This window comes from Stomoxys calcitrans, chromosome 4 (assembly GCF_963082655.1).
Source record: "Stomoxys calcitrans chromosome 4, idStoCalc2.1, whole genome shotgun sequence".
Taxonomy (NCBI): Eukaryota; Metazoa; Arthropoda; class Insecta; order Diptera; family Muscidae; genus Stomoxys; species Stomoxys calcitrans.
Window position 1 is genome coordinate 31,184,812 of NC_081555.1, and position 27,060 is coordinate 31,211,871.

The following is a 27,060-nucleotide window of genomic DNA, read 5'->3' on the forward strand; positions in this document are numbered from 1 at the left end:
TTTGCGTTTTGGGCAGAGATTGGAACCCTAAACTATAGAAACAAATATTTAAATTTCAAGAGGAACGGTACACCATTATATATAAGGGAAGAATTACTTCATATAACAAAATACTTGCTAAACATTTCAATAAAAAAAGGCGTGACAAGAGTGTCGAGATGCTACTGAAGCCAAGAATGCGGCATACAGAGCAATCCTACAATCAGTAGCATTACGCCAGGAGAAGTAGAGGTATCGGGAAAAAAAGGAAAGAGAAGAAACGTCTATTTCGCAGAAAGACGTGAGTGCGAGAGAATTGAGATGTACAGGAGTCAGAATGAAGTCCAGAAGTTCTACCAGAGAATTAAACGCCAAACCGATGGCTTTGGTGCAGGCACATCCTACGACAGAGGCAAAGAAGGAAATCCGGTAACTGACACAGATAGCGTGCTGAGGATATGCAAAAAACATTTTACGCAATTGCTAGTGTTCGACGACGGTGGCGAAGAGGATACCGCAGAACAAACCCCTGATGATGGTATAGAATGTTAACATTCTAGTCTGAATGAGGTCCAAGTAGCAGTGACTCGACTGAAGAAAAACAAGGCCGTAGGAACCGACGGATTACCCGCTGTACTATTTAAGACCGAAGGCGACACGCTGATAAGGCGTATGCAAGAGCTTATCTGAGCAATCTGGCTAGAAGAAGGCATACCCGATGATTGGAACCTCACCATACTATGTCCCGTACACAAGAAAGGAGACAAGACGGAATGTGCCAACTACAGAGGAATAAGCCTCCTCCCCGTCGCATACAAGATACTATCGAGCGTACTGTGTGAAAGATTAAAACCTAAAGTCAATGAGATAATTGGGCCCCATCAATGCGGCTTTAGACGTGGTAAATCTACCCTAGACCAGATATTCACACTGCGCCAAATCCTGGATAGGACCCGAGAAGGACAAATCAACACCTACCATCTCTTTGTTGACCACAATATACCTTTGTTGAAATACCTTTACGTTTAAAGGTATTTCAAGTATTGGTATCCCTGTAAAATTAATTAAACGCGTTCCTTGTAAGAATAGGAAAGAATATCTCCCAACCATTCAATACCAAACGAGGTTTCAGACAAGGAGACAGCCTATCGTGTGATCGGTAAACGGAAGTAGTAACTGCTGCCTTTGAAAGAATCGAAAGAGGGTCTGTGAAAATGGGTCCGGCAGTAAATGAAGATAAGACGAAATGGATGGTTTCAACTCCCAAAACGCCTTGTACAACCGATCACATAAAGAAAATGGAGAAAGTTGGGAACCACAACTTTGAGATAGTCAGTAACATTACCTACCTTGGCACCGCGGTAACCGAAACGAATGAGGCCAGTTTTGAGATAAAGCGAAGAAAAATACTGGCAAACAGATGCTACTTTGGACTAAGTAAGCAGTTTAGAAACAAGGCCACCTCTCGACAGACGAAGATTACACTGTACAAGACATTGATATATGGTTCTGAGGCATGGGTACCTGTGAAAGCAATTGAGGCAGTGCTTGAAGTATTTGAGAGAAAGATTCTTCGTAAAATATATGGACCAGTTTGCGTTAATGGAGAATATAGGCGAAGTATGAACCACGAGCTGTATGACGGCGATAGCAAAGCTACACATATCAAAACATAACGGCTACGGTGGCTAGGTCATGTTGTCAGAATGGATAAAGAAGCTCCAGCAAAGAAGTCTTTTGAAGGCAAACACGATGGTACGCGCAAACCGCGAAAACCAAAAGCCCGATGGAAAGATCAAGTGGTGAGAGACACCTCGAAACTTAATGTCAGAGACTGGTGTCAGAAGATCGAGGCACTTGGAACGCTATTCTACGTTCGGCAAGTGGAACAATTGTTCTGTCATAGCCAATTTAAAGTAAAGTAAGTTTGTTGTTTTTTCCTGGAAGACAAATGTCTGATGCAACATTTTAAAAAAGATTTTTTCCTTCTCCTGTAAAGTAACAAAATTTGCGTTTTTTATATTGGGTTGCCCAAAAAGTAATTGCGGATTTTTCATATAGTCGGCGTTGAAAATTTTTTTCACAGCTTGTGACTCTGTAATTGTATTCTTTCTTCTGTCAGTTATCAGCTGTTTCTTTTAGCTTGCTTTAGAAAAAAAGTGTAAAAAAAGTATATTTGATTAAAGTTCATTCTAAGTTTTACTAAAAATGCCTTTACTTTCTTTTAAAAAATCCCCAATTACTTTTTGGGCAACCCAATATAAAGCCTCTATCTCTCTCTCTCTCTCTTTCTCTCTCTCTCTCTCTCTCTCTCTCATTCATCTGAGACAATTTGGAATTGGGTGATTAAGCCTCCGCTTTAATCAGCTATTTGCCATAATACTGGTTGCCGCCATGCGGGGTTGTGGCAACGAATTTACTATTCCATCGCACAAGAAGTGCGATAATATTGGCCATCTAATTCTCCAATCCTAATTAAACAATTAATACACATTTACTATATAAATGATTCTTTATTTGTAAGCAAGACAAGACTTACTATTCTATATTTTTGTTATATCTACTGTATAATATTTACATATAACATTGATTTTTGGTTATCTACATTTCGAAATCTTGGTGATCTTCCGTGCCAGGTGAATTTAAAAAAATAAATTACCATATACGCATGCCATCGAATGCAATTTAAGCGAAATCGTTAACATTACTTTCCATAAACGGAATTTCAGAAATGTGTGCTACCATGTTTTTGTTTTAGGCAGATAATTATATTGTTTTTTTTTTTCCATAAATAATTTTTTTTAATGTTAATTTAATTTTTTTTTGATTTAGTTTTGAGATAAGCAGAATTAAATATTTTTGCATTGATTTTGAGAGAAAGCTGCAAACAAAATCTCAGTTGCCCATAGATGTAAAAATCTATAATAATAAAAAAAAAATAATATACATATAATAATTATTTTGTAATTGCAATGTGATTATATTGTTATTTTTCATTAGTTTTTTAATCCACTTGACCACAAGTAGGCAAATTATGTGAAAATATATGTGTAAAATTATTTTAATGTTTACTTTTTTCAATTTTATTCAAATTCGTAATTAACTAAATTTAAAATAATAATGTTGTGTGTAGAGGCTAAAAAATTAGAGAAAATTGCTGCATACATACATATATAATACGTACATACATAGATACATTCATTCATTTTTTTCTTAATTATTACTAAAATTAATTACATTTAAGTTAAAAATTTGATTTGTGTTGCACTTTAACGGTTTAATTCTACATATGCATACAATGTAGCACAATTTGTATTATTATTATTTATTTTGTCCAAGATTTACTTATTATGTACTAATTCCCCATCTTTGTTGTCATAGCAACGTCGTTTGAAGTCACTCAAAAATAAACCACCTTGTAGACCCTGTTGATCTATATTAACGGATTGTGTGGTGTTGCTGAAAGAATATGAAAATAGCAATCATAATGGGATTTTTTTTTAACAGTACAATTTTTCTTATATACTAGGTTAGCATGGCTGATAATAGAACATGAACATTAACGATGTAAAATGCGGCGTTTAAAAAGGACATAAATAAGAGAAAACGTAAACGAAAAGAAACAGTTGGCATTTTCATTGACATGTCCTATCAAAAAAAAAATGTATAACGGCTGATCCTTTCAGACAACCTTATTAAGTGAATCCTGCTAGGCCTGTTTACGTTAGACTTTTTTGGTCTCTATTCTGACTTATGCTTATCTCTCTCTACCTGTCTCTGTCCTTTTCTCTCTTTCTCCCTCTATCTCCCTCCTTTTGCCTTGCTCTATTTCTCTCTCCTTCTCCCCCTCACCTGCTCCCTTTCCTTCACTCTCCTTTTGTCTCTTCTCCCTCTTTCCTTCTGTCTCTCTTTCTCCTTCTCCTTCTCCCTCTCTCCTTCTCTTTTTTTTTCATTTCTTTCTAAGACGAACAGAATGAACCAGGGCTCTCCGAATCAAGTGGTTGGCAACTGCGTGTCCTTTGGTCATAGTTTGGCAACGCCGATGCCCTTTGGGACATAGTTTGGCAGAGCGGATTGAAGGCTTCACGTTTTGCACGGTAAATGAGGAAGCCCCACTATGATTTTGAAGAAGTTCAATAGCTCGCCAGATATTTCCATTGCATCCCCCGATCTTCTGGGTGACATATACTGGCAAGCCGTCATTTCTTTGGGATCAGACCACCTCCCAATAATTCTCATCCTCGACCGAACATCCGACTTTATAACCTCTGAGCGCCGGACGTTTATCACTCAGAAGAAGGCCGATTGGGCTGGCTTCAGAGAGTATACCAATCGCCGCTTCAGTGAACCTGCCGCCCACCTCCACATATAGACATGTGGCTACAAAAACATCTTGACGAAGAAACCTTGTTGCTCACGTGTAAAGCAATTGGCCGTTCTGTGGTAAGTTATGCAGCGCCACTGTGGTATCATCGGCTTGGTGACACGAAGTGGAATATTATTCAGATCTTTCAGAATGCCGCTGTGCGAACTGTGATGGTAGATTTTCAAGTGAAGACAAAGATCCTTCACGTGCGAAGACATAACAACATGCTGTCCAGGCAATACCTTCTGGGCTGTTATCACAGGGACCATCCAAATCATGATAGGTATCCACAGCCCAGAAGCCTTAAGAGGGTCTACATTATCTAGAGCAAGAGATTCAGCGATACGACAACTTTCATCCAGGCATTGTAGCAAAAGCGGTGAAAAACTTTCGGTTGAATATAGTCCTTGACGAACAGCCGCCACCCATTAAAGAAATTGATCTCCCCCGGCAAACCGGAGTAGTTCTGGCTAAATTACGATCATACAGCCGCCTCAATTCCTACAGAGCAAGGATTGATGTCAACGTACAGTCAGATCCATTCGTCTAAGATCCAGATTTCTCTGGACGCACTCCATCTTAGTCGCAGAGTTCCTAGATCTGGATGCTCAACAGAATTAAGCAGACGAAAGATAGAACACAAACCCACTGCTACAACAACAACAAAAAACAAATTGGTTGTCATCTTACCTTGTTTTATTGAGCACCGCACATCCATTATCCAGTGACATTTGCAGTGAGTAGAGACGAGCCAAGTTAATAAGACTGTCGTGTTCATATATTTCAATATCCGGCAAGCGAATCTGTAGAAGTCGAGGATCTTGCAAAAAACGTGCCAGACGCTCATTTACTGATGTTTTTATACTAAAACCTGGTCTTTCGCCTTTAACACGACGACAACCTGCACGAATCTCACGCACTTCGTTTGGTTGGCAAGGCGGGGAGGAGAGAAAAGGATTAGAAGTCTCACCAGACATTTCGCTTTCAATTTGTTTCATGGGCAATGTAATTTCATCGGCAGATATATCCGGGCGACACAAAGATGAAAATCCCATTTTATTTATAATGGTTATTGGTTCTGAGGATTGGTATGGTGGATCAGACCCTATATCCCTATTGTTTTCTGTGGCTGGTGGCCAGTTTAGGGACGTTTCGCCAACTGTAGTATTAGACATAACAGTGTCATCTTCGGCCATCAGCAAGGATCCAACACTCTCTGGGTCAGATTTGATTTGGGGCAGGGTGTTGCGCTTTGTCAATTTACGTTTACTATCGTATTTCAATTCGCCGCAGTTGTTTTCATTGCCTGGCCAATCTGTCAATTCGTCATCACCCTCTCTGTCGGTATCGTTTACCGCATGGTCATCCGAATCAGAGGAACTCAACGAACTTGAACTATTAAATTCTTCGCAGTCCATGGAATGCTGGTCGACTGCAAATTGCAGCGGACGACGACGGTGATGATGACCTGTCCTCTTTTTTCGGTGATTACGGAAATTTGTTTCTTTTTGTTTGGACAACAACAAGGCAGAGGAGTCATTATCTTCTGCCTCCACAGTTTCTTCGGCAGCCATGGTTGCAGTGGTCACTTCACTCGGTAGAGTATCTTCGTTTCCTTCTGTATTAAGAATTTCATTGTCGCAATTTTTGGTGACCGTAAACATACTTGTCTCCTTCGCATTTTCAGTCTTTTGCTGTTGAGAGATGCGTTCAATTTTCGACAAAAGTCCTTTATTAAGAGGCAAAAGTCTATCACTATGCGGTTTTGAAGTAGATGAGAAACTTCGAGGCCTCATTCCGTATTCCTCTAAGTGATTGTGCCGAGGTACGCTGGACGAATGATCATGTTCTTGGTAGCGATCACGATTTGAACGCTTGCGTTTGCCGCAGAAAAACATTTGACGACTTCCAAATTCGGGCTTAAGAACCCTTTTGCGCATTGCCGTAATTGTACTAGGGCATCCTGTGGACTGAGGAGGACTTATGATAAAAGCCGAAGAAGTATCTGGTAAATGTGGCTGGGCTCCGGAACCAATGATTTCATAGTCCATAGAAATACGTTTCATCTTACGCTTTCTTCTGGCACTTGGCTTGAAGAATCTGTTGGAAATTGGTTTATTGGAAAGTGTTTGCGAATTTCTAGAGCATAACGAGCAACATACCTTGCTGGGCTAAATGCCTCATTAAGAGAATCTGACTCTAAAGTGCCTAATAGACGCAAAGCATTTTGTGGTTTGCAAGCTAGGCGTGGCGCAGCCAACTCTTCCTTCTCATCGGAGTCACTGGGCAAATTTACATTTTGTGTGTCCAGCCCATCATTATTGTTGGCTTGCACGGATGACCCATTTGCAACATCAGTGGGACTGCTTGAATCCTCTGTAGGTTGTGGTGCACAAGCTAACCGAAAAAAAAATACGTTTACACATAAACTTTTTGTGCCAGGGACCAAGGGACTTACGCAAATTTCCGGTGCTTCGAGTTCTTCGCCTTTGTTGTCCCCAACGGCTAACGCGAGCCCTATCAAGTAATGACGTTTCCTCCAAGGCCACGGTAAGATCATGCGAGAATTGATCCATTTTCTAAAAGATGTGAGTAGTTTTACCTTAATCCTACTTAATTTTCAACTTTTTGCGATTTCTTTTGTTTCCTCAGTGTCGAACATCTACATACGACCCTGCCATGGGAGAAACCAATACTTCCTTTGATGCAACTCCACCAAAATCCAGTGAACAGCAATCCAGAAGTCTTCAAGTCTTCCTTCCAGATCTTGAACAGCAAAAATTCACACCAAATTCCAATTTCTTTTAATTTTAATGTTACTTTTTTCTCTCTTTAGTTTTAACAATTTGGGTTGGTTACTGACGAACGCCATTAGTATGGCGTATGGTATGTGAATATGACGGCACGTGTGCTTCATAATTAGTCACAAACGTAAAGCTGTGTAATACGCTTCAAGGTAGATCTGTGGGTAGGAGGTTTATGCGTTGTTGTAATTTTCAGTTTGTTTTATTTCAAAATTTGTTTCATAGAAAATATTTATATGTGCATAGCTAAAATTTTTTTTTTCATAAAATATTGTTATGTACCTTTGTTTTAAATTAAATACTTAAATACCACCCAATTTTTTAGGGTTGATTCAGGTCCTTCCATTTTTATATATGGACATGTAAATAGTTTCTATGGAAATTTTAAACTTCTACAGAAACTAAGAATAACGGTACTTTGGATGAAGTTGAAACAGAAAATTCGTTATGGAATGGAAAAATGTTCAAGGTAGTGTTGTTGTAGCAGTAATTGTGTTCTATCTTTCATCTACTTGATTCTGTTGAGTGTCAAGACCCAGGAACTCTGCGACTAAGATGGGGTGCGTCCACAGGTATCTGGGTCTGAGTCGCGGGTTCTAGCTGGGCAGTTAAACAATTGACGTGTATCGTGCGATCCCTGGTTACAATCGGGACATACATATTGCACGTCAGCATCAATCCTTGCTCTCCAGGAATTGAGGCGGCTGCTTCCGCCGGAACATAGCTGATTTGCCGGGGAAAGTCAATTTCTTCAGGTGCAATGGGAGGCTGTCGTTCTCCAAGAACTACATTCACGCGGTAGCCATTTACCGTATCTGCTACCGTGTCTGCATGAATATTGTCTAGAACTGCTTGATCTAAAAGTTCTCTCTTATAACGCTCAACATCACGCTATAGATCATGTAGATCTACATTAAGGCTTCTGGGCGATGGATATCTATCCACAAGATGATGATTTGGATGGTCTCTGCGATAACAGCCCAAAATGTATTGCTTAGACAGCATGTAGTTATGTATTCGCACTGGTAGGATCTTTGTCTCCTGATGGAGGTAGTCCAAATGAGAACTGAGGAGACAACCCGTCGCAGTTCGGAGGGCGGCATTCTGACAGATCTGAATATTATTCCACTGCGTGTCACAAAGTTGTCGAGACCACACTGGGGAACTTGTTTCTACTTTTGAGTTTATCGTAAATTGCTGTGGTATGTGGGGAGAATGTGTAAGAGCTGTCAAATGTGACGCCAAGTATTTTGGGACACATGATGGTCGGAATCATTTCTCCATCGACCATTGCAGTCAGCTCAATATTCACCTTACGCGTATTTGTAGTGAACAATGTGGCTGAAGATTTGAAGGCAGATATCTTCAGATTTCTTGCAGCGAAATATGAGGCAAGTTCGTTGAGGTAGACGTTCAACCTATCGCAGATGTCAAAAATGGTGGGGGGTGGGGTCTGATGCCATGATCGTACAATCGTCCGCATATGATACGATCTCTATGCCGTCTGGAGGGGATTGAATGGAGGATAGGTAGAGGTTAAACAGTGCCGGAGATATCACCCCACCTTGGGGATCTCCCTGTTTCACTCTACGGTTTTTCGACTTCTTATCCCCAAATTCCACAAATGACTGGCGACCACACAGATAATTCGCGGCCCAGCGTTTCAGGCCTGGCTGGAAGGACGTGTTGGTGGTTCCTTAAATAATTTAACATGGCCTGGGCTGATTGAAGCCACGGCAAATGTGTGTGGTGATGGCATGCAAAGCTGTTGTTGTGCTATGCAGTCTTCGAAATCCATGCTGATGCTCGGTCTGTATGACTCCCCCACACTCGGTTCCTTTCCAGGCTTCAGTAGCGGGATCACTCTGCCCATTTTCCAGACATCGGGAACTATAAGAGTGTTCAAAGACAGGTTGAGGACACTAGTAAGGTACTCAACTCCAGGTGAATCCAAATTCTTCAACATCAATGTAGAGATTCCGTCGGGGCCCAACGCCTTAGATGATTTGTGACCTACGGTAAATTGTGTGTGCTGTTTATCGGCTCGGAGACTACGAATACGGCGAATGGCTCTTCACCTTGCCCTGTCACTGTCGGGATGCATAATGAATTGAAGGTTGAACAACCTGGCGCATCTCTTCGGATCAGTCACGGTTATTTCGCCAAAAGTGACTGAGGTCCTGTCATCTCATCTACCGGGGTTCGAGAGTGACTTAACTGTACACCACAGCTTGCCTACACCGGTGCCTAAGTTACATTGCTCCAAGTGCTCCAGGCACAAATTCCGTTGACTACCCAGTTTATTTCCAGATAGTGGGGTCCATACCACGAATCCCATCATGCTCGTCTGCGAGTACCGCTGCCTGCGCCGGGAAATTGGGCCGCACTTGAGGTATTCGAGCGGCTGGTATGAAGCGAGCGGCTGCTTTGTTAATGATGTCTCGAAATTTCCTCTCGGCTACTAGCACATCCGAAGGGGTGGCAATTCACTGAAGCAGCGATTGGTGTACTCTCTGAAGCCAGCCCAATTTGCCTTCTTCGAATTGGTAAACGTGCGGCGCTCAGAGGTTATGAAGTCGGGTGGTCGTTCGATGGTAAGAATTATGGGGAGGTGGTCTGACCTCATTCCACTATCCGCTACCTGTGGTAGCACCCGGTAGCTCGCAGCTGAGCTTCTCGTGACAGCGCAGAACACCACACAGATTGGACCTCAAAGTTCCAACCTGTTTGGTGCAGACAACTATCCCGTGCCGTGTTGCAGTTTACCCTCATTCTGGGAAGTGATGCCATGGAGGAATTGGTCTCACCCTGTATATTTGCATTAGAGATGTTCGGCCGTCTCTTTTTAGGCTTCGACCCCAAACGACCCGAGGTCTTACCTTCAGCACCGCCTGATCGTGAACGAAGTTGTATTAAATCCTGCAAAAGCTGGAAAAATGTCAAACCCGTCAAGGCTTTTATATGACTCCTCAATTCGTAAAGCCTTTAGGCTTGTTTATGTTCTCGTAAACATACCGCATATGTAGGAAAATGTGTCAGCCGTTTTGTTTTGCTTTATGAAAACACATTACCGAACATCGTTGAATGGGTACCCCACCATGAAAAGGTGATCAGTCTGATCTGTTATAAAAAGTAAATGGAAAAAGTGAGACATATGTTATAACACAAAGGATTAGGAGGTAAGCGTCAATACGGCGCTGTCGTATCGGCTAAACCATGTTAGCACTATGTCGTCACTTGGGGGTTAAAACCCCGATTAAACTGCTCATTAAATACGTATTTAAAGGCCTGGTTATGCTCTCGTAAATGTAGTGTAAATGTGGAACAAACATCTCCCTATGCGGCTCAGGGCGGTGACTGTCTACCCATTTCCTCGTTATTAAATGCCCTCTCAATATTCGAGAAGGCCGCCATCGCGTACTCCTTCAGTTGGAAAGACGTCTCAACTTATCGCATCACTGCGTGGAGGGCCGTCTTCTCCGACCTGCTATTGAGTTATGCGTGAAGTTCTTCGTTTTGTTTGAAATGTCAAATGCTACGTTTTGTAATGAGCATAATTGCCTCGTTACATTTACGATACATTTGTTCTACATTTACGAGAGCATAACCAGGTCTTTAAACCTCGTTTACACTGCGCATTAAATTGCGGATTTAAGACTCTCGTCAGCTGATTTTATGAAGGAAAAACAGATGATCGAGCCATTAAATCCGGATTTAAAAAGCAGTATAAACGGGTTTTAAAAGCCCGTTTAAACTGCTCATTAAATCCGGATTTAAGGCTCTCGTCAGCTGATTTTATGAAGGGACAACAGATGATCGAGCCATTAAATCCGGATTTAAAGAGCAGTGCAAATGGGGTTTAGCAGACGTATTGACAAAATCTAATGAAGCCTTAAAATAGGTTTGTGTGATGGCTCTATAAAGGAAATCTGTCAAATAAGCCTATTTTAGATCAACATTAAGTTTTGTGAATACAAATATATATGCCCTGCCCATTTGTCACTGTCCAATCTGGATCCGCCACTTGTATATCTAAAAGAATCTAAAGTCTTATATATATATTTGCTTTTTTTTTAAAAGAAAACTATAACAAAATTGTTCTCTTCTTATATCGAACAGATAATCACTTTTCCACAGTCTTTTTATTTAAGTTTCATGGGTATGTTGAGGTTCCTTATATGCATCTAACAATATACTCGTTTCTTTAAGCATTCGCCTTAACATGGATAATTCCTTGGTTTTCAATTCCACTTCTTTTGTTTTGAAACTATTTTCTTTATTGAGAAGGGCGTTGTCTTGTTGTAGATGTTTTATTCTGTCTTCCAGCTCAGACTTTGCGGTTGGTGCATCATCAATGCTATTTTCTACTGAAGCGGTGTATTGAGGTGATGCACTTGTTGTGTGAATTTTTGGTGTTTTAAGATCAAGCTGATCGTTGACATAATCATTCTCTAACGTAAGACGTTCATTCTCCTGAAGCAGCAATCTGGCCCGTTCCTCAGACTCGCAATACAAAGCGTGTAACTGCAAAAAGTTTTCAAAATTATTGGCCAATTCTGCCATTTGGTTTTTCATTTCCTTTGTTTGTTCTTCTTGAACGGTGTAGAGCTCCTCCAAACTCAGGAAGTTAACATTGCTTTCTTCCAATTTCTCTTTAAGATTTTGTATTTTTTTTAAACTTGATTCCAGTTTGGCAGTTAGGTCACTATTTTCCACTTGAGTTTCGTCGTCGGAGTCATTGATGATAAAAAACAACTTATGGGTTGAAGGGTTCTTATGGCGACATTGTGGACACGTAGAGTTACTGCAAAGATCAAAAAGGGATTGTTATGTGCTGTTCAGTACAAAATTATTTTTTATTTTCTCGTTCCTGTACACACATAAGTTTTAGGCACTAACTTCCCTGTAGGAAGTCTGGGGTTAAGTGTACCCAAGTCACCACTTTTGTCTACTTTGTTTGAAACATTGTCACCAAATTGTCTACAAACCTGTCTACATAATTTTGATTAAAATGTCTAAATAATGTCCCTACTGACATACTATTGACAATGCTCCATATGTCTCTATATATTTCCTAATGATTTACTGTCGACAATGTCACTATTGACTTCTGAATGACAAGCGCATACAAAATGTCTATAACAAAAAGCATGGGCTTGGGTACAATTTGTCAGTAGTTCTGGTGACAAAGTCAATAGTAAGTCAGTATAGACTTACTATCGACGTTTCCTACAGGTTTTTTAAGAAGCAGATTATTTTAAATTTAACATACATAAGAATAATTGTTTATTTAATTTCTATCTTTAGGCTGCCTCAGTATAGAATCACAACAAATTATGCGACATATAAACTTCAATACAAAGAAAAATTTATTTTTAGCCTACCGTTCCTTCCATTGTTCCAAGCATGACGAATGAAAGATGTGACCGCAATTGGTGCTGTCTACTTCCTCGGTTTCTCGCACATCGTCAGTACAAATTGGGCACATTAATTTCAAACCAGACATTTTCCTAAGGCTTTTTCTTTAACTTCTTGTAGGTCTTCTACGAATTTTAGTTTTTTTTATTGCAAAAACAAGTATCCAATCATTGGTAAATGGTTAAGACACTTTTTTGTTTATATTTCGCGATTAGACCCTTGATAACACTGCTTGCAAGATACCATGGAATATAAGAATTATACAATCATCAATGGGCAATGTTCTGTGCCTTAGGGAAAGCACCGAAGAAATAAAGATAAATGGAGAAACAGTGGTCAGAATCGTAATAAAAAAAACAATTGCACAAACGTTAGGTGATTGTGGTCTGTTTTAAATTCTAGAAGTGTAATTTTATAACTTCCATTTAAAATATTATAAAATAAAAACAAGCAAAAAGGCATTAAGTTCGGCCGGGCCGAACTTTGGATACCCACCACCTCGGGTACATATGTAAACCTCCTTTCGTCACAATCCGGTGAAAATTGCATAACTTATGCACCCAAATTGGGAACGGACATTGAGTGGTCCAATAAATATAAGTCACTGTTGAATTTTGCATTTCAAATTCAGCCATGCCAAATTATTTGAGGACATCGCCAACACGTCCTCCCAGCCAGGCCTGAAACGCTGGGTCGCGAATTATCTGTGTGGTTGCCAGATATTTGTGGAATTTAGGGATAAGAAGTCGAAGCACCTTATAGTGAAACAGGGAGTTCCCCAAGGTGGGGTGATATCTCCGGCACTGTTTAACCTCTACCTATTCTCCATTCCCATCCCTCCAGACGGCATAGAGATCGTATCATATGCGGACGATTGTACGATCATGATATCAGGCCCCCCATACATTGTTGACATCTGCGATAGGTTGAACGTCTACCTCAACGAACTTGCCTCATATTTCGCTGCAAGAAATCTGAAGATATCTGCCACCAAGTCTTCGGCCACATTGGTCGCTACAAATACGATGGTCGATGGAGAAATGATTCCGACCATCAAGTGTCCCAAAATACTTGGCGTCACATTTGACAGCTCTTACACATGCCACAGTAATTTGCGATAAAGTCAAAAGTAGAAACAAGGTCCTCAAGTCACTTGCTGGCAGCACTTGGGGTGCAGACAAAGAAACCTTGTGGACCATGTACAAAGGTACAATTGGCCGATCTGTGGTTAGTTATGCAGTGCCAGTGTGGTCTCGGCAACTTTGTGACACGCACTGGAATAATATGCAGATCTATCAGAATTTCGCCCTCCGAACTGCGACGGGCTGTCTCCTCAGGTCTCATGTGGACGACCTCCATCAGGAGACAAAGATCCTTCTAGTGGGAAGGCATAACTACATGCTGTCTAAGCAATAACTTTTGGGCTGTTATCGCAGAGACCATCCAAATCATCATCTTGTGGATGGATATCCAACGCCATGAAGCCTTAAGGTGGATCTACATGATCTAGAGCGTGAGTTTCAGCATTACAAGAGAGAACCTCTAGATCAAGCGGCATATCAAGAAGGTCTAGATAACATTCATGCAGACACTGTAGCAGATGCGGTAAGGGGCTACCGCGTGAATGTAGTCCTTGGAGAACGACCGCCTCCCATTGCACCTGAAGAAATTGACCTGCCCCGGCAAACCAGAGTAGCTCTGGCTCAATTACGTTCCGGCAGATGCAACCGCCTCAACTCCTACAGAGCAAGGTTTGATGCCGATTCGATTGTAACCAGGGGCCGCACAATACACGTCACCTGTTTAACTGCCCAGCCAGACCCACTTGGCTCAGACCCAAATCTCTGTGGACGCACCCATCTTGACACTCTACAGAATTAAACAGACGAAAGATAGAACACAACAAACTGCTACAACAACAACAACCAAATACACACATTGACGCTATGGATATTCAGCAGGGGCCGCACAATTCACGTCACCACGTAGTTTCACGAGCCCCTAGAAGGAGTAATTTAAAACTAATTAGACTGACATATGATTTGGCTCCCATATAAATCTGTGTACCTATTTGACTTCGTAAGCCCCTAAAGGGTTGAATTTGATCAGATTTTGCTAACACTCCGTACATATGACGTCCTACATCCATAGCCAATACAGGGTAGCTGATATCACCAAAATGATATATGATCAAAATTTCAGCCAAATCGGATAAGAATTGCACCCTCTAGAAGCTCAAGAAGTCTTATCGGGAGATCGGCTTATATAGCAGCTATATCAGGTTATGAATCAATTTGAAACATACTTGGCACAGTGGTTAGAAGTCAAACTAAAACGTAATATTCAAAATGTCAGCCAAGTAGGATAAGAAATGCACTCTAGAAAATCAAAAAGTCAAATCGGATAATCGGTTTATATGGCAGCTACATCAAAACATGGGCCGATATGGCCAATTTACAATCCCAACCGACCTATACTAATAAGAAGTACTTTACTCTTTCGGAAGTTTGCGTAATTTCGACCGGCAGACAGACGGACTGACATGGCATAATCGACTTAGGATGTCAAGAGGATCAAGAAGAAATTTCTTTGTTGGGTCTCAGATCAATATTTCAAGTTGTTACAAACGGAATGACGAAATTAGTATACCCCATCCTATGGTGGAGGGTATACAAATGTGTGAAAGTAATCTAAATTTTAGAATTCATTCACTTTTGCTTGATTTGACCATCTTTGGCTTCACCATTGCTCTGTATCGTCCAAAAAACGAGTAGCAAAATGCTGGAATGCAATCAGCCGGTATTTCTGCCTTCATTGCATGCATACTGGCGTACTTGCCTGATTTAGACAGCCACTGTGTGAATGAAATGAAGTTGCCAAGCGCTACTCTCAGATACCTTTAGCCGTGGTTAAGTAACCACGATCATTGTGATAGTTTAAGAATTGCTCAATTGGGAAATTTTCGGTTCGTACGGTATTTGGAAATTCACTACCAAGATTCACTACGTTCGTGCATATATATTGGGCTGTCCAAAAAGTAATTGCGGATTTTTCATATAGTCGGCGTTGACAAATTTTTTCACAGCTTGTGACTCTGTAATTGCATTCTTTCTTCTGTCAGTTATCAGCTGTTACTTTTAGCTTGCTTTAGAAAAAAAGTGTAAAAAAAGTATATTTGATTAAAGTTCATTCTAAGTTTTATTAAAAATGCATTTACTTTCTTTTAAAAAATCCGCTATTACTTTTTGGGCAACCTAATACATATGTATGGTTATGGTTATATATCAAATCGGTATATTTAGGAACCTAGAGGCGTTATTATTATCCGACTTTCTTTCTTCTTTCTTACGTAGTGTTTTACTATGACCTGTCAAATCTGCCTATAAAAATCTCATAAAGAAGTTGACAAATACGACCCCTGGCGGAGGGTAAATAAAATTCGGAACTACTGAAATTAACTTCCGTTAACTCTGAAAAATCGATAACTATCTAAAGAACAAATCCAATGTGTATGGCAGACGCATAATCCTAAAATTTAAAAGTTCTTTTTTATTAAACTTTTATCAGTACCAGTAATCTATAAGGTTAATAACAAAAAGAGGCTGGCACTACTATCGTTTTTGACCGATGAAAGGCCATGTTTTACGCTACAACTTTTTTGAAATAGTACACATTTTTTTAATCTACGAAAAAAAAGTAATCCGTACAATCGGAAAGTGATCGGCGATAATATCGCGAAAAGCGAACGTAGTACCGGCCTTTACTTTGATATATGTGACCTACTAATTTTCAACTAATATTAATAATCTCTGTTGGTTTAATATCTAACCGAAAATTTTTCAAAAGTAAAATTCGAATTCTCTTTCGTTTCTCCAAATACTGCTTTATCAATGCGACTTGTAGGACTTCCAGTTTTCTCTAACCACGTTTTCCTGCAAAAGGAAACATTCAACACATTTTTTGTAACAAGATTTAGATTTATTCGATCAGACTTACATTTCTGCAAATGCTTCGGGTGTAGCCTCTATTTCGCCCTTCACAGTGTCATCTCTGGTATTCATGCACCAACCGCGAACTCCCAATTTGTTGGCCTGTTTTTCTGTAAACTTTGGTAAAAATTATTTGATTATGCGAGACATGAGCTACATATTTTGTTATAGTATTCATTACCATGCGGAAGGAAACCCCTGTAGGTAATATAAAATGCCAAAGGAAATCATAGAGTGTTCCATGGTAGTATTAAACAATTATTCTATTTACTTTACCTTGCACAATGCCAAATACTTCAAAGGTGCAATGCATAATTTTAGACATTTTGTAGGTTTATGATAAACTTGCTTTGCCCTGCAACAGTGATGAGATACTGGGATCGACTGTCATAATGATTGAAAAAGGGCACAAAAACGCCCGTGAATGGTGCCAAAAAGATGGGCAACATGCGCTTGATTGGGAAAAATAGAAAAGTGAACAACTTTGGCTTATATCTATAGTAGTATGTTTGCAAAGAAGGTACGTAGTCTCATTTGTACAACACGGACATACGTATTAATAAAAATGAAGGATATTTTTCCATACAAAATAAGCTAGAGAAATACGCTGAAGGTGCAAAAATGTCCATGAACATTTCATTAAGAAATACGCTAAAGGTAGATGAAAAGTTATCGATTAAGTTACTACATTAAAAAAAAAAAACTATTGAATTTATTTCAAAGAAATGTCTTATGATGTGTTTACCAACAAATTTCCTTGAGCGTGTCAAACATGAGAGACGAGAAAGTCTCTTTAATGGTCTCATGTCAAATATGTACACCGTACGTCCATATTTAAGTTTGCACTCCCAAAAATTCAGCTGATTGTGTTGATATCAAATGCCAAAAAAAAAATTGGTGGGAGGGAGAGTAGTCATCAAACGCTATGTTTCCTTTAGAAAAAAAAAGTTTAATCAATGAAAAGATTTTGATATTTTATAGAGAATTCGACAATGTTGACTCTGATAATTTGGAAATATATTTCACAAAAGAAAACGAATTTAATGCAAGGACAATTGTTGAATTACTATTTCCAGAATGTCAAGATATGCACAATTTGTGTATAGGTAAGTTGATGTAGGGCATAACCCAGTTAACATATTTATATGAAATCGAATATAAGTGAGAAGAAGCTTGCAATTTAAATTGAACCCAAAAAAGCGTTTTGAACCCGAGAACAAGCGCTTGGCATTCGCAATTGCTAGCCCCTTGTGCTTGTCCCAAATGCAACAAACAAAATCGGTACAAGTACGAGAAAACTTCCTTTTTTTGTTCTATGATATCAATATGATCTTAAACGTCTAAGTGAGTCTGCTTATTAATTTACATATGTATTTCTCTATTTGTTTTTTAAGCTCTAAACTCTTTCAAATATGAAGACTTCGTCAAATACCATTCTGCAATGCTTCCAATACACAAATGTGCCGAAATATTGGTTCACACTTGGGGAAATCCATATTTTTCTTCTTCTGGCTTAATGTGGATGGGTGTGAATAGCAAATTCTTTTATGAAAATATGATGTCTGTAGGTACCTGCAAATATGTGGAACATATACTTTTAATGACCTCACTTCTAGAAAATGCCCTATCTAATATATACTATACCGAAACCAAGGGTAAACAAGCACCACATTTATTAAAAGATTTAATAAGTACTCCGGAAGTGGAAAGAGTATTCGATACAGAATTGGTAAGTGTTTGATATGTTTATTTATCTTATGGCTCTTTTTTATAGAATTTATTAGGGAGTTCAAGTTTAAGCTTCGTGTAAGAGTCTTTAGATTTTAAGAGTCTACCAGTGCAAATATATATATAAATATATAGTTCTGGCTCTCTTGCTTCCGCAGAAATCCAGTAAATCAGACTAGATTGTAGCTCCAACTATGAATATTTAGCTTGAATTAGTAATGGAAAAGTGGAGGCCATCGCAGCGCAGAGGTTAGCATGTTAGCATCCTGGCGAGAACATCAGAAAAATTTTCAGCGGTGGTTATCCCCTCCTAATGCTGGCGACATTTGTGAGGGACTTTATCTTCTTCACAAAGAGGCATCGCTCTGCGGCATGCCGTTCAGACTCGGCTATAAAAAGGAGGTCCCCTATCATTGAGCTTAAAATTGAATCAGACTGCACTAATTGATTTGTGAGAAGTTTGCCCCAGTTTCTTAATGGAATATTCATGGGCAAATTTGCATTGCATTTGCAGTAATGGAAAAGTGATTTCCAAACCAAAAAATGCAGCTTAATATATAAAAACGTAGCCAGGGAACTTGTTCTATAATAATGAGAGCATTAAATTCACCCTTGTAGTACAGCTAGCTCAAACTCTAGTTTGTTTTGGACAGAGTGATTTTTTATCCATAATTGACTCTTATAGAATATTCTTTTAACTTGATCTTTGATATTATGTGTGTCTTTTTATATTTTAGATTATTCTACTGAAAATACTAATGGGCATACCAAATTCTATAAACTTACGAAATATTGTATGGCATGGATTCCCAAAGCCTTTTGAAATCCCTCTCTATTATGAGTGTGTATTATTGATCATGATACACACCTTGGGCCAAAGGGTTAAGGCCAACAATTATGTAATCAACGAAAGGCCTTTGATAAGGGATTTTACAACACCACTAGACAACATTACAAATGAAATCAAGATGCCGATAAAAAATATAAGCTTTTATGAGGAAAAAATCATGGAAATCGAGAACGATTTCGCCCAGGATTATGTGCCTTTTTGGCTGCAACTGTGCTCACATTATAGAGATAATAATAATTTTCATTTTATAATGTTGGCTATGCCTCAAATAGAATTGCTGCTTAGATTGCATTACAGTCACATCAATGGCGTAGATGTAAGTGCTAAATTGCATGAGTACTATATAACAATGGATACAATATTCGAAACGGAGGTAGCTAGTAACAGAACTACTAGTAATACCAACGAGGATCAGCAGAAATTTTTCAATAAACTATTAGACTTTGCAGCTTATCCACAATTCCAAGGTACTTTTCATTTGATATATGACATATTTCTTTGCCCAAATGGTTGTCGACTAAGAGATAAAGTTAGCCATGGTGAGGTTTATTGGCAAGCTCTCCAAAATTCCCAACTAGCAACTGTGGTGTGTCATATATTTCTGAATTTATTAACCCCTTTAACCTGTAACACTTTGGAAAATTACGAGAGTAATTTACATTTGAATTGTTTGAATAAGAAACTTTTCTTCAAAGTCAAAAACAAATTACTAGAGTTCGCATCAAATTATAACTTGCCTTCCAACCACATCATTGCCACAAAGGAAACTCCAAAAAGTAAAGTTTTAATATTTAAACGGCCTCGCAAGGAATCCGAGTTAATGCTTTTGATCAAATCGATAATGGATAATGTACTTCAAACTTTGGAAAACTATGAAAGATCTATGGCAAAACGTCTAGTATTGCAGGCACAACATGAATTGCACTCAAAACGAAGAAAGACTTTGGAAAAGTTACAAAATGCTTTACCTCAAATATTTGGCACCTTGATGATCTTGGTTAACGCTTCAAATATTTTATATAATTTATTACAAAACAATTACGAGCTGGTATTGCAGGATGATGCGAAATATTCTAAAACATTAAGGTGTACAAATTTGTGTTGCGTTTGATAAAATATGCTTAACCTTTTCCTTTGCAGATTTCTTAAGCATGCAAGGACCATAGCCGAAAACTTAGTAAGATATTCACATTATCAAAGCAATGAGTGGATCAAATCTTTAGAGCTTTGTGATAAATTTCAAGAAATCTATAACAAATTGTTTCTATATATGGAATGATTTTTACTGTACCTGTCTTGCTCCTGTGATATTAAAGTATGCAAAAAAAAAATAACTTACAAAACTTAAATAATGTTTTATTCTCTCTTGAAACGAGCATATTGATTGAAGAATCCTTTGCAATGGATAAGTCAAGCCAGAAGATACAACAACATTAACGATAGTATGAAGCGTTTCGACATCTTGGCCAATGAAGTTCGTCGGATAGGTTTAGGTGTGAAGCCTTCGAGGACTGTACATTGGCAGGATGTACTTATATCATGCACGTGCACGTGGTGTTTTGGTATCACCTGTGTCAGGTATGGCCTAAATCGGTTGATAATCTGCTATAGCTGCCATATAAACAGATCTTGGGCCTTGACTTCTTGAGCTTCTAGAGGGCACAATGCTTATCCGATTTGGATGAAATTTTGCATGAAGTGTTCTGGTATGACTCCCAACAACTGAGCCAAGAATAGTGATATAGCCGCCATATAAACCGATCTCCGGATTTGCCGCTTGAGCCTCTAGAAGGCGCAATTCCTATCCGATTTGGCTGACGTTTTTCGCTATGACTTCCAACAACTGTGTTAAGTATGATTCAAATCGGTCCATAACCAGATATAACTGGCATATAAACCGATCTTGGGTCTTGACTTCTTGAGCTTCAAGAGGACGCAATTCTTTTCGGTCATAGCCGAAATTTTGCATAAAGTGTTGTATTGTGACTTCCAACAAGTGTGTCAAGTATGTAAGAAATTTTGGATATGGCGTTTTGGTATGATTTCCAACAACTTTTCCAAGTATGGTTTAAATCAGTATATAACCTGATATAGCTGTCATATAAACCGATCTCCCAGTTTGAGTTTTGGAGCCTCTGGAGAGCGCAATTATTACTCGATTTGCCTGAAATATTGGAGTTGTTGTTTTTCTATGACTGGTGTTTTTCTTTTTGAAAATGTCATTCAAAGATCTTAACAAATGCGATCCATGGTGGAGGGTAAATAAGTTTCAGCCCGGCCGAAATGAGCACGATTTTACTTGTTTTTTTATTCTATGCCACAGTGCGCCCGTTAATAAATTGATTCAAAACGTGCTTGGCAAAGATGTTGGAAATCACTAGGGAAGAACTGAGGCAAAATTTCCGTCAAATCGGATAAGAATTCCATCTTTATTTGGTCAAGTAGTCAAAACGGAAGATCGTTTACATATTTGGGGATCGTTCAACCAGTGATCGGGTTTACGCCTAGGAACGACCTTGCTTAACAAAGGGAGCCCACCAAAGATCGCTACCTACACATGCAAGTTCAGACAACTCTTACTATAATTCACAGAGTTGTTAAAGCAAAAGTTACGCTCCTCATATACTCAAGAACATATATCGGAAAATCGCTTATAGATCAGGGATATCAAAACATGAACCACTTTTGTCTCAATAGACGAAAAAGTGTGTGTACAAAATTTCCATCGCCTTGTCTTTAGTCTTTCAAAAGTTAACATGTTTTGGGCAGACTGTGGATATGGCTAAATTGATTTGGAATGTCGATCACTTTTTCATTATAGGGTATCTACCTTTGCGTGAGTATTACCTTTGATGTTACTGTAACATATTGGGCCAAAATTTCTTCTCCCTTTAAAAGACTGCTACTCTAACTTATGGTGTATTTCGGTACGTTTTTATTGTAATGCAAATGCAAATATGCCCATGAATATTTTATTAAGGAACAGGGGCAAATTTCTCACATATCAATGAGTGCTGTCCGATTCAAATTTAAATTGCTGATTTTTTTGTCATACTCTAAAAACAAGGGTGTCGACGTTTTCAGAATACTATCGGTCTTTTTTGACAGCTTGATTAATTTAGCATATGTTGGTGTACTGTGCGATCCGTATGATCCTTTTTATTTTACTTCTATACAGGCAAAGTACATAACAGCAGAGTTATCACACAGCATCGATAACAGTTCAGTGCAAATTTGATCTGGAAATCTATCCAGTTTATCTAATTTTCATTGAATATGGGGCGAAAATCGGTCTATGTGGAGGCTATATCGTGGAGTAATGTTTTTCAAAAAGCAAGTTAAGTCAAAACGGCAAAAATTGAGACTTATAGGTCGGTTTATGTCGCAGCTATATCAGTATATAGTTAATAGATTGTAGTGTGCGGCTTAGTGTGCATACCCAGCGTTATGTATTGCCGAATAGGAGACCACAGCGCCATCTGTATTCGCCTCCTGTCAACGAAAGAGACAGCCAGCTGACACCAACTGATAAGATCTCGTTCGATAATAAAAATGTTATATACTTTATATTAACGAATGGAATAACTTGATTAGTATACTCCTCCTACGGCGATCAATATAAACATATGCTGTGTTTTAATAGTTTAGTCCTATCCAGTGCAAGTCTGATGTTCTGTATAAAATTTCAGTGCAAAGGTGAGATGTCGATAACATGCAATAACGATAATAAGAAACGATTAAGCGTTATTTACACAAAACTACTAAATTTCCCATGAAGATTCAAATAAGGAATGGAAGATACCTCTCCTATATCAATGAGTGCAGTCCGATTAAAGTTTGAGCTCAATGATAAGGGGCCTGCTTTTTATGCCGAGTCCAAACGACGTTCTTTGCATTATATAGTACAAAAATAAAACACCAATAAGCTACAGAGAAATTTTCGTTACAATAAAAATGCATGCACCTCTTGCGAAATTTTCGATAGCAAACACGTGGTGACAAAAAACTATGCAATTGTTTGGTCAATCAATTTATGAAACCAAAAAAACGATGCTTTCAAAGTCACTCTGTAACACCAAGCAAACCAAAAATGTCAATGCATTTCTTATGGCAACAAAAATTTCGTTTGAGGTGCATATAGTCCTTAAGCGATTTTTTTTTGTTTCCCAAATCAAAATTGCAAAATCGCCAAAAGTCGATGACTGGGTTTTTATTCGATTATTTGATTTGTTTAGGCACTAAAAGTCGATTAATAGGATAATCGGTTAGTCGAAAATCGACTTTTAGTTCTCTGAGACGGACACGGTCGCGATTTTCTGCAAAAATTTAATTTATACATAGTCTTAAATAAACACATATTTCGGTAATATTTACAATGCAGCAGATTAAATGATAGCAACCATTACATATGTGTTAATTCAAATAAAATAAAATAATGCTGTTTTAAGCACAAAAGACGCTTACTGAAAAAGGGGGTGGAAAATTTTTGTGGGTGGCCTCAGAAAGAAATGAATGAATTTGACTGGATTGGCGATAAACATCTTAAGAAGGAAATAAGTGATATCCTTACTTGTAACTTGGTTGATAAAACTTGGTGGAAGTAACAATCGAGTTGGGACAATGGGCACAATAGCTTCCGTGCTGCAGTGGTCCTGTAATAATTGCAATGTTATCAATCCCACGGAATCATTAAAATGTATAAACTGCGGTTCAGTGCGCAAGAAAGATGGCACTCTGAACTCTGGTCAGAGCAACAAACCCTCCATTGGCCAGGCGGGCGGGGGAAAAGAACCAGCGACACCGGGAGACAACAAGTCGCCATCTACATTGTGTAATAGACAACAGACGCCATCACAGCTGCAGCAGCATAATCCAACTCCTCCACAACAGGCACCACTCACCCCACAGCCACTTGAAACGGAACATGATGATACATTGGCCAACAGGTTTGTACTTTCCACACCGTCCGACCGTCTGTCTGCCCCACCATAAGCCAAAGGGCATTCTCAAAAGGAATTTCCCAAAATGCAATTTTCCTTTGTTTTAATTTGCCTTGCCTATGGTCTTTGTTGTTTGTGAATTTTAGTGTCCTTTATCCATATGCTGCATGAGAGAGACTTGTTCTTTTTTTACTCTTATTATTATTTATTATTTACGCTTATTTATTTTTTTTTTGTTGTTTTTGGTCTTCGCAGTCGTGGAAAAATCGATTCGAGTGGCAACAAACGTATTGTTTACACGACTGTTATTGATTTTTGGACAACAACAAAGGAAAATACGAAAAGAATTGTCAAAACTACTCAGTACATTGAAATTAAAGAGAACTCCAATGCCAATCGAAATGTCAGTTGGTCCGTGGTTGGTTTCTGTGATTGTTATTTCAGTGTGCCCTTTCCAATAGAACTGCTCACCAGTATCATTAGAAAACAAATTAAAAAAAAAAATAATCCAAAATAAAACATGCTTTATGTTTTGTAAATAGAGAAATGGTTGTGTAGAAAAGCAATGAGTTGAGCTCAGAATTGAACGAGTCGATATTAAAAAAGTCCTTCAGCTAGAATTAGAATTAAGTGCTCAGTGTTCGGGAAAATTGTAATAAATATCTACCTTTAATTATCATTACGGATGTTTGCATAACTATTACCCAAACATTAAATTAATACAACTCAACCAAAGGATTCATATCAATTCATATTCGATTACGCTTATTGTGGTAGTTAAAACCCCTTTTGCTCTGTCTGTTGTGGCAACAAAACTCGTCCTTGAATTTTCACGTCATCACCTTTGAATTTGGAACAAACCTTTGCACAAATTCACCTTCGTACCAATGTTTGCTCATCATCATGTTTTTGCAGAGAAAAGCCACAGCTTCTTTTTAAATAACCTTTGTCGTCTTTTTCGTTTGGTTTTTAATAAAAACTGTAAGTACCTAATCTAAGTACATTTATTGGCAGTTTGTATGTGCATACATATCATAATATCACATGAATGTACATACGTACGTACGTACGTACGTACGTACATACAAGCGTTGTATGTATAATAAACTCTTGAATAAACTTCATTCATCGATTCATTGCTATTATATAAATGGAGAAAAGCATGAATTGTGACATAGTTTTTTTTATCATTTTATGTTCGCTTGGGCAATTCCATATATGCAAGATACCCATACGGAATTGATCCACATGCCGCACTTGAGTACTTTGTAGTATCTCTAATGCATATTGAGTTAAAAAAGTTAATGCATATGTTAACACTACACTACCTACAATTGTCTAAAGAATTTTATTAAAATTTTTGTCAAAACTTTGGCGGTAAGGTGTCTTAAGCTATCCAATTAGATCATATGATTGGCAATAAAATAAAAATAAACTGTTTATACGTTCGTTAAAAATTGGATCTATGCCTTCTGGCTTTGCCAATATGGTGCCTATATCTCACACGACAAAGCATGTAAAAACGTACTAAATTCAGTTGGGCCGAATTTTTGATGTCTACTTTGAATTCTGTTAAAGTAGACATCCGCTTTTTAAGAGTGAGATCGTGCTAAGTTCGGCCGGGCCGAATCTTATATATATCCTCCACCATGGATCGCATTTGTCGAGTTCTTTGTGCGGTATCTCTTTTAAGGCAAAAAAGAATAATGTATAAAAACTGTATGCTATTGGAGCTATGTAATGCTGAACATTGTAGAAGTCATTGTGTAATATTTTAGTTCATTCGGATAAGAATTGCGCCTCGTAGGGGCTCAAGAAGCAAAATCGGGAGATCGGTTTATATGGGAGCTGTATCAAGCTATATATCGATTCGGACCATATTGCACTCACATATGTTGAAGGTCATGGGAGAAGCCGTTGTACAAAATTTCACCCAAATCAGATGAGAATTGTGCCCTCTAGAGGCTCAAGAAGTCAAGATCCCAGATCGGTTTATATGGCAGCTACATCAGGTTAAGTACCGATTTGTGCCATATTAAACACTGTTATTGGAAATCATATCAAAACACTTCATGCAAAATTTCAGCCAAATCGGAAGAGAATTACGCCCTCCAGCGGCTCAAGAAGTCAAGATCCAATATTGGTTTATATGTCATCTATACCAGGTTATAAACCGATTTGAATCATGCTTAGCACAGTTGTTGAAAGTGATACCAAAACACCACGTGCAAAATTTCACTCAAATCGGACGAGAATTGCTCCTCTATAGGCTCAAGAAATCAAGATCCCAGATCGGTTTATATGGCAGTTATACCAAGTTATGAACCGATTTGAACCATACTTAGCACAATTGAAGAAAGTGATACCAAAACACCACGTGCAATTTAAAATTTCAGTCAAATCGGACGAGAATTGCGCCCTCTACAGGCTCAAGAAATCAAGACCCAAGATCGGTTTATATGGCAGCTATATCAAAACATGAATCGATTTGGCCCATTTACAATCCCAACCGACCTACACTTATAAAAAGTATTTATGCAAAATTTCATGCGCCTAGCTTTACTCCTTCGAAAGTTGACGTGCTTTCGACAGACAAACGGACTGACGGACATGGCTAGATCAACTTCAAATGATTTGACGATCAAGAATATATATACTTTATGGTGTCTTAGTCGCATATTTCGAGGTGCTACAAACAGAATGACGAAATTAGTATACCCCCATCCTATGGTGGAAGGTATAAAAATAAAATCAGATAATTATTGCTTTTTCTTAGAACTTCAAGAATTCAAATCGGCTGAACGATTTTTATATAATCTGGGCGAGATTTTACGTACATGTATACAACGTACCAAGTTTTAACTATACCAGTTAAAAATGAGACATCCTCCAGAGGCTCACAACTCAAATCCCTGAATCGATTAAGGGACTTATCTAGCCTGGATTTTGTGTTGGTAGTGTGTCTGATGTTCTCGCCAGAATTCGA

General features: G+C 38.6%; 5 protein-coding genes and 1 long non-coding RNA gene across 7 annotated transcripts in view; 3 read left to right on the forward strand and 3 right to left on the reverse strand.

Moving 5' to 3' along the window:
* Positions 1-2,472: 2,472 nt before the first annotated feature.
* On the reverse strand, positions 2,473-7,200 carry LOC106083929 (uncharacterized). The gene is made up of 4 exons (XM_013247252.2): positions 6,804-7,200; positions 6,508-6,742; positions 5,036-6,445; positions 2,473-3,438 (listed from the first exon to the last, which is right to left on the reverse strand). The coding sequence occupies exons 1-4, from the start codon at positions 6,919-6,921 to the stop codon at positions 3,321-3,323; spliced, it is 1,881 nt and encodes a 626-aa protein (XP_013102706.2). The 5' UTR covers positions 6,922-7,200; the 3' UTR covers positions 2,473-3,320.
* Positions 7,201-11,244: 4,044 nt separating this feature from the next.
* On the reverse strand, positions 11,245-12,689 carry LOC106083898 (E3 ubiquitin-protein ligase TRAIP). Its single transcript, XM_013247193.2, has 2 exons — positions 12,534-12,689; positions 11,245-11,953 (listed from the first exon to the last, which is right to left on the reverse strand). Exons 1-2 carry the CDS (start codon positions 12,653-12,655, stop codon positions 11,296-11,298), a joined length of 780 nt encoding a protein of 259 aa, XP_013102647.2. The 5' UTR covers positions 12,656-12,689; the 3' UTR covers positions 11,245-11,295.
* On the forward strand, positions 12,298-13,083 carry LOC106083900 (uncharacterized). The gene is made up of 3 exons (XR_009398089.1): positions 12,298-12,384; positions 12,457-12,616; positions 12,688-13,083. It is a non-coding gene; the product is annotated as an uncharacterized LOC106083900 (long non-coding RNA).
* Positions 13,084-16,096: 3,013 nt separating this feature from the next.
* On the reverse strand, positions 16,097-16,988 carry LOC106083914 (acylphosphatase-2). Its single transcript, XM_013247227.2, has 4 exons — positions 16,833-16,988; positions 16,738-16,754; positions 16,564-16,673; positions 16,097-16,499 (listed from the first exon to the last, which is right to left on the reverse strand). Exons 1-4 carry the CDS (start codon positions 16,879-16,881, stop codon positions 16,385-16,387), a joined length of 291 nt encoding a protein of 96 aa, XP_013102681.2. The 5' UTR covers positions 16,882-16,988; the 3' UTR covers positions 16,097-16,384.
* Positions 16,989-17,449: 461 nt separating this feature from the next.
* On the forward strand, positions 17,450-20,481 carry LOC106083913 (endoplasmic reticulum membrane-associated RNA degradation protein). 2 transcript variants are annotated; one of them, XM_013247222.2, is made up of 4 exons: positions 17,450-17,662; positions 17,951-18,285; positions 19,022-20,220; positions 20,275-20,481. In XM_013247222.2, exons 1-4 carry the CDS (start codon positions 17,482-17,484, stop codon positions 20,411-20,413), a joined length of 1,854 nt encoding a protein of 617 aa, XP_013102676.2. In that variant the 5' UTR covers positions 17,450-17,481; the 3' UTR covers positions 20,414-20,481. The 2 variants fall into 2 exon arrangements, with proteins under 2 accessions (XP_013102676.2, XP_013102679.2); XM_013247225.2 differs by having other exon boundaries at positions 19,022-19,601; positions 20,275-20,396.
* Positions 20,482-23,410: 2,929 nt separating this feature from the next.
* Positions 23,411-27,060, forward strand: part of LOC106083911 (calpain-D) — a 35,585-nt gene continuing 31,935 nt past the window's right edge. Inside the window, exon 1 of the mRNA XM_013247218.2 lies at positions 23,411-24,080. Within this exon, the coding sequence (XP_013102672.2) occupies positions 23,755-24,080 (326 nt within the window). The 5' untranslated portion in view covers positions 23,411-23,754. The remainder of the gene's footprint in view (positions 24,081-27,060) is intronic.

Coding starts and splice junctions, on each gene's coding strand:
- LOC106083929 (XM_013247252.2), bottom strand. CDS start 6,921: ATGGATCAATTCTCGCATGATCTTACCGTGGCCTTGGAGGAAACGTCA. Junction 6,446..6,507: donor GAGGCATTTAGCCCAGCAAG/GTATGTTGCTCG, acceptor AATTTCCAACAG/ATTCTTCAAGCCAAGTGCCA. Junction 3,439..5,035: donor GCGGTGCTCAATAAAACAAG/GTAAGATGACAA, acceptor ATATTCTTTCAG/CAACACCACACAATCCGTTA.
- LOC106083898 (XM_013247193.2), bottom strand. CDS start 12,655: ATGTCTGGTTTGAAATTAATGTGCCCAATTTGTACTGACGATGTGCGA. Junction 11,954..12,533: donor TTGGAACAATGGAAGGAACG/GTAGGCTAAAAA, acceptor TGATCTTTGCAG/TAACTCTACGTGTCCACAAT.
- LOC106083914 (XM_013247227.2), bottom strand. CDS start 16,881: ATGTCTAAAATTATGCATTGCACCTTTGAAGTATTTGGCATTGTGCAA. Junction 16,500..16,563: donor CCCGAAGCATTTGCAGAAAT/GTAAGTCTGATC, acceptor TTCCTTTTGCAG/GAAAACGTGGTTAGAGAAAA.
- LOC106083913 (XM_013247222.2), top strand. CDS start 17,482: ATGTTTCCTTTAGAAAAAAAAAGTTTAATCAATGAAAAGATTTTGATA. Junction 17,663..17,950: donor TATGCACAATTTGTGTATAG/GTAAGTTGATGT, acceptor TTGTTTTTTAAG/CTCTAAACTCTTTCAAATAT. Junction 18,286..19,021: donor GAGTATTCGATACAGAATTG/GTAAGTGTTTGA, acceptor TTTATATTTTAG/ATTATTCTACTGAAAATACT.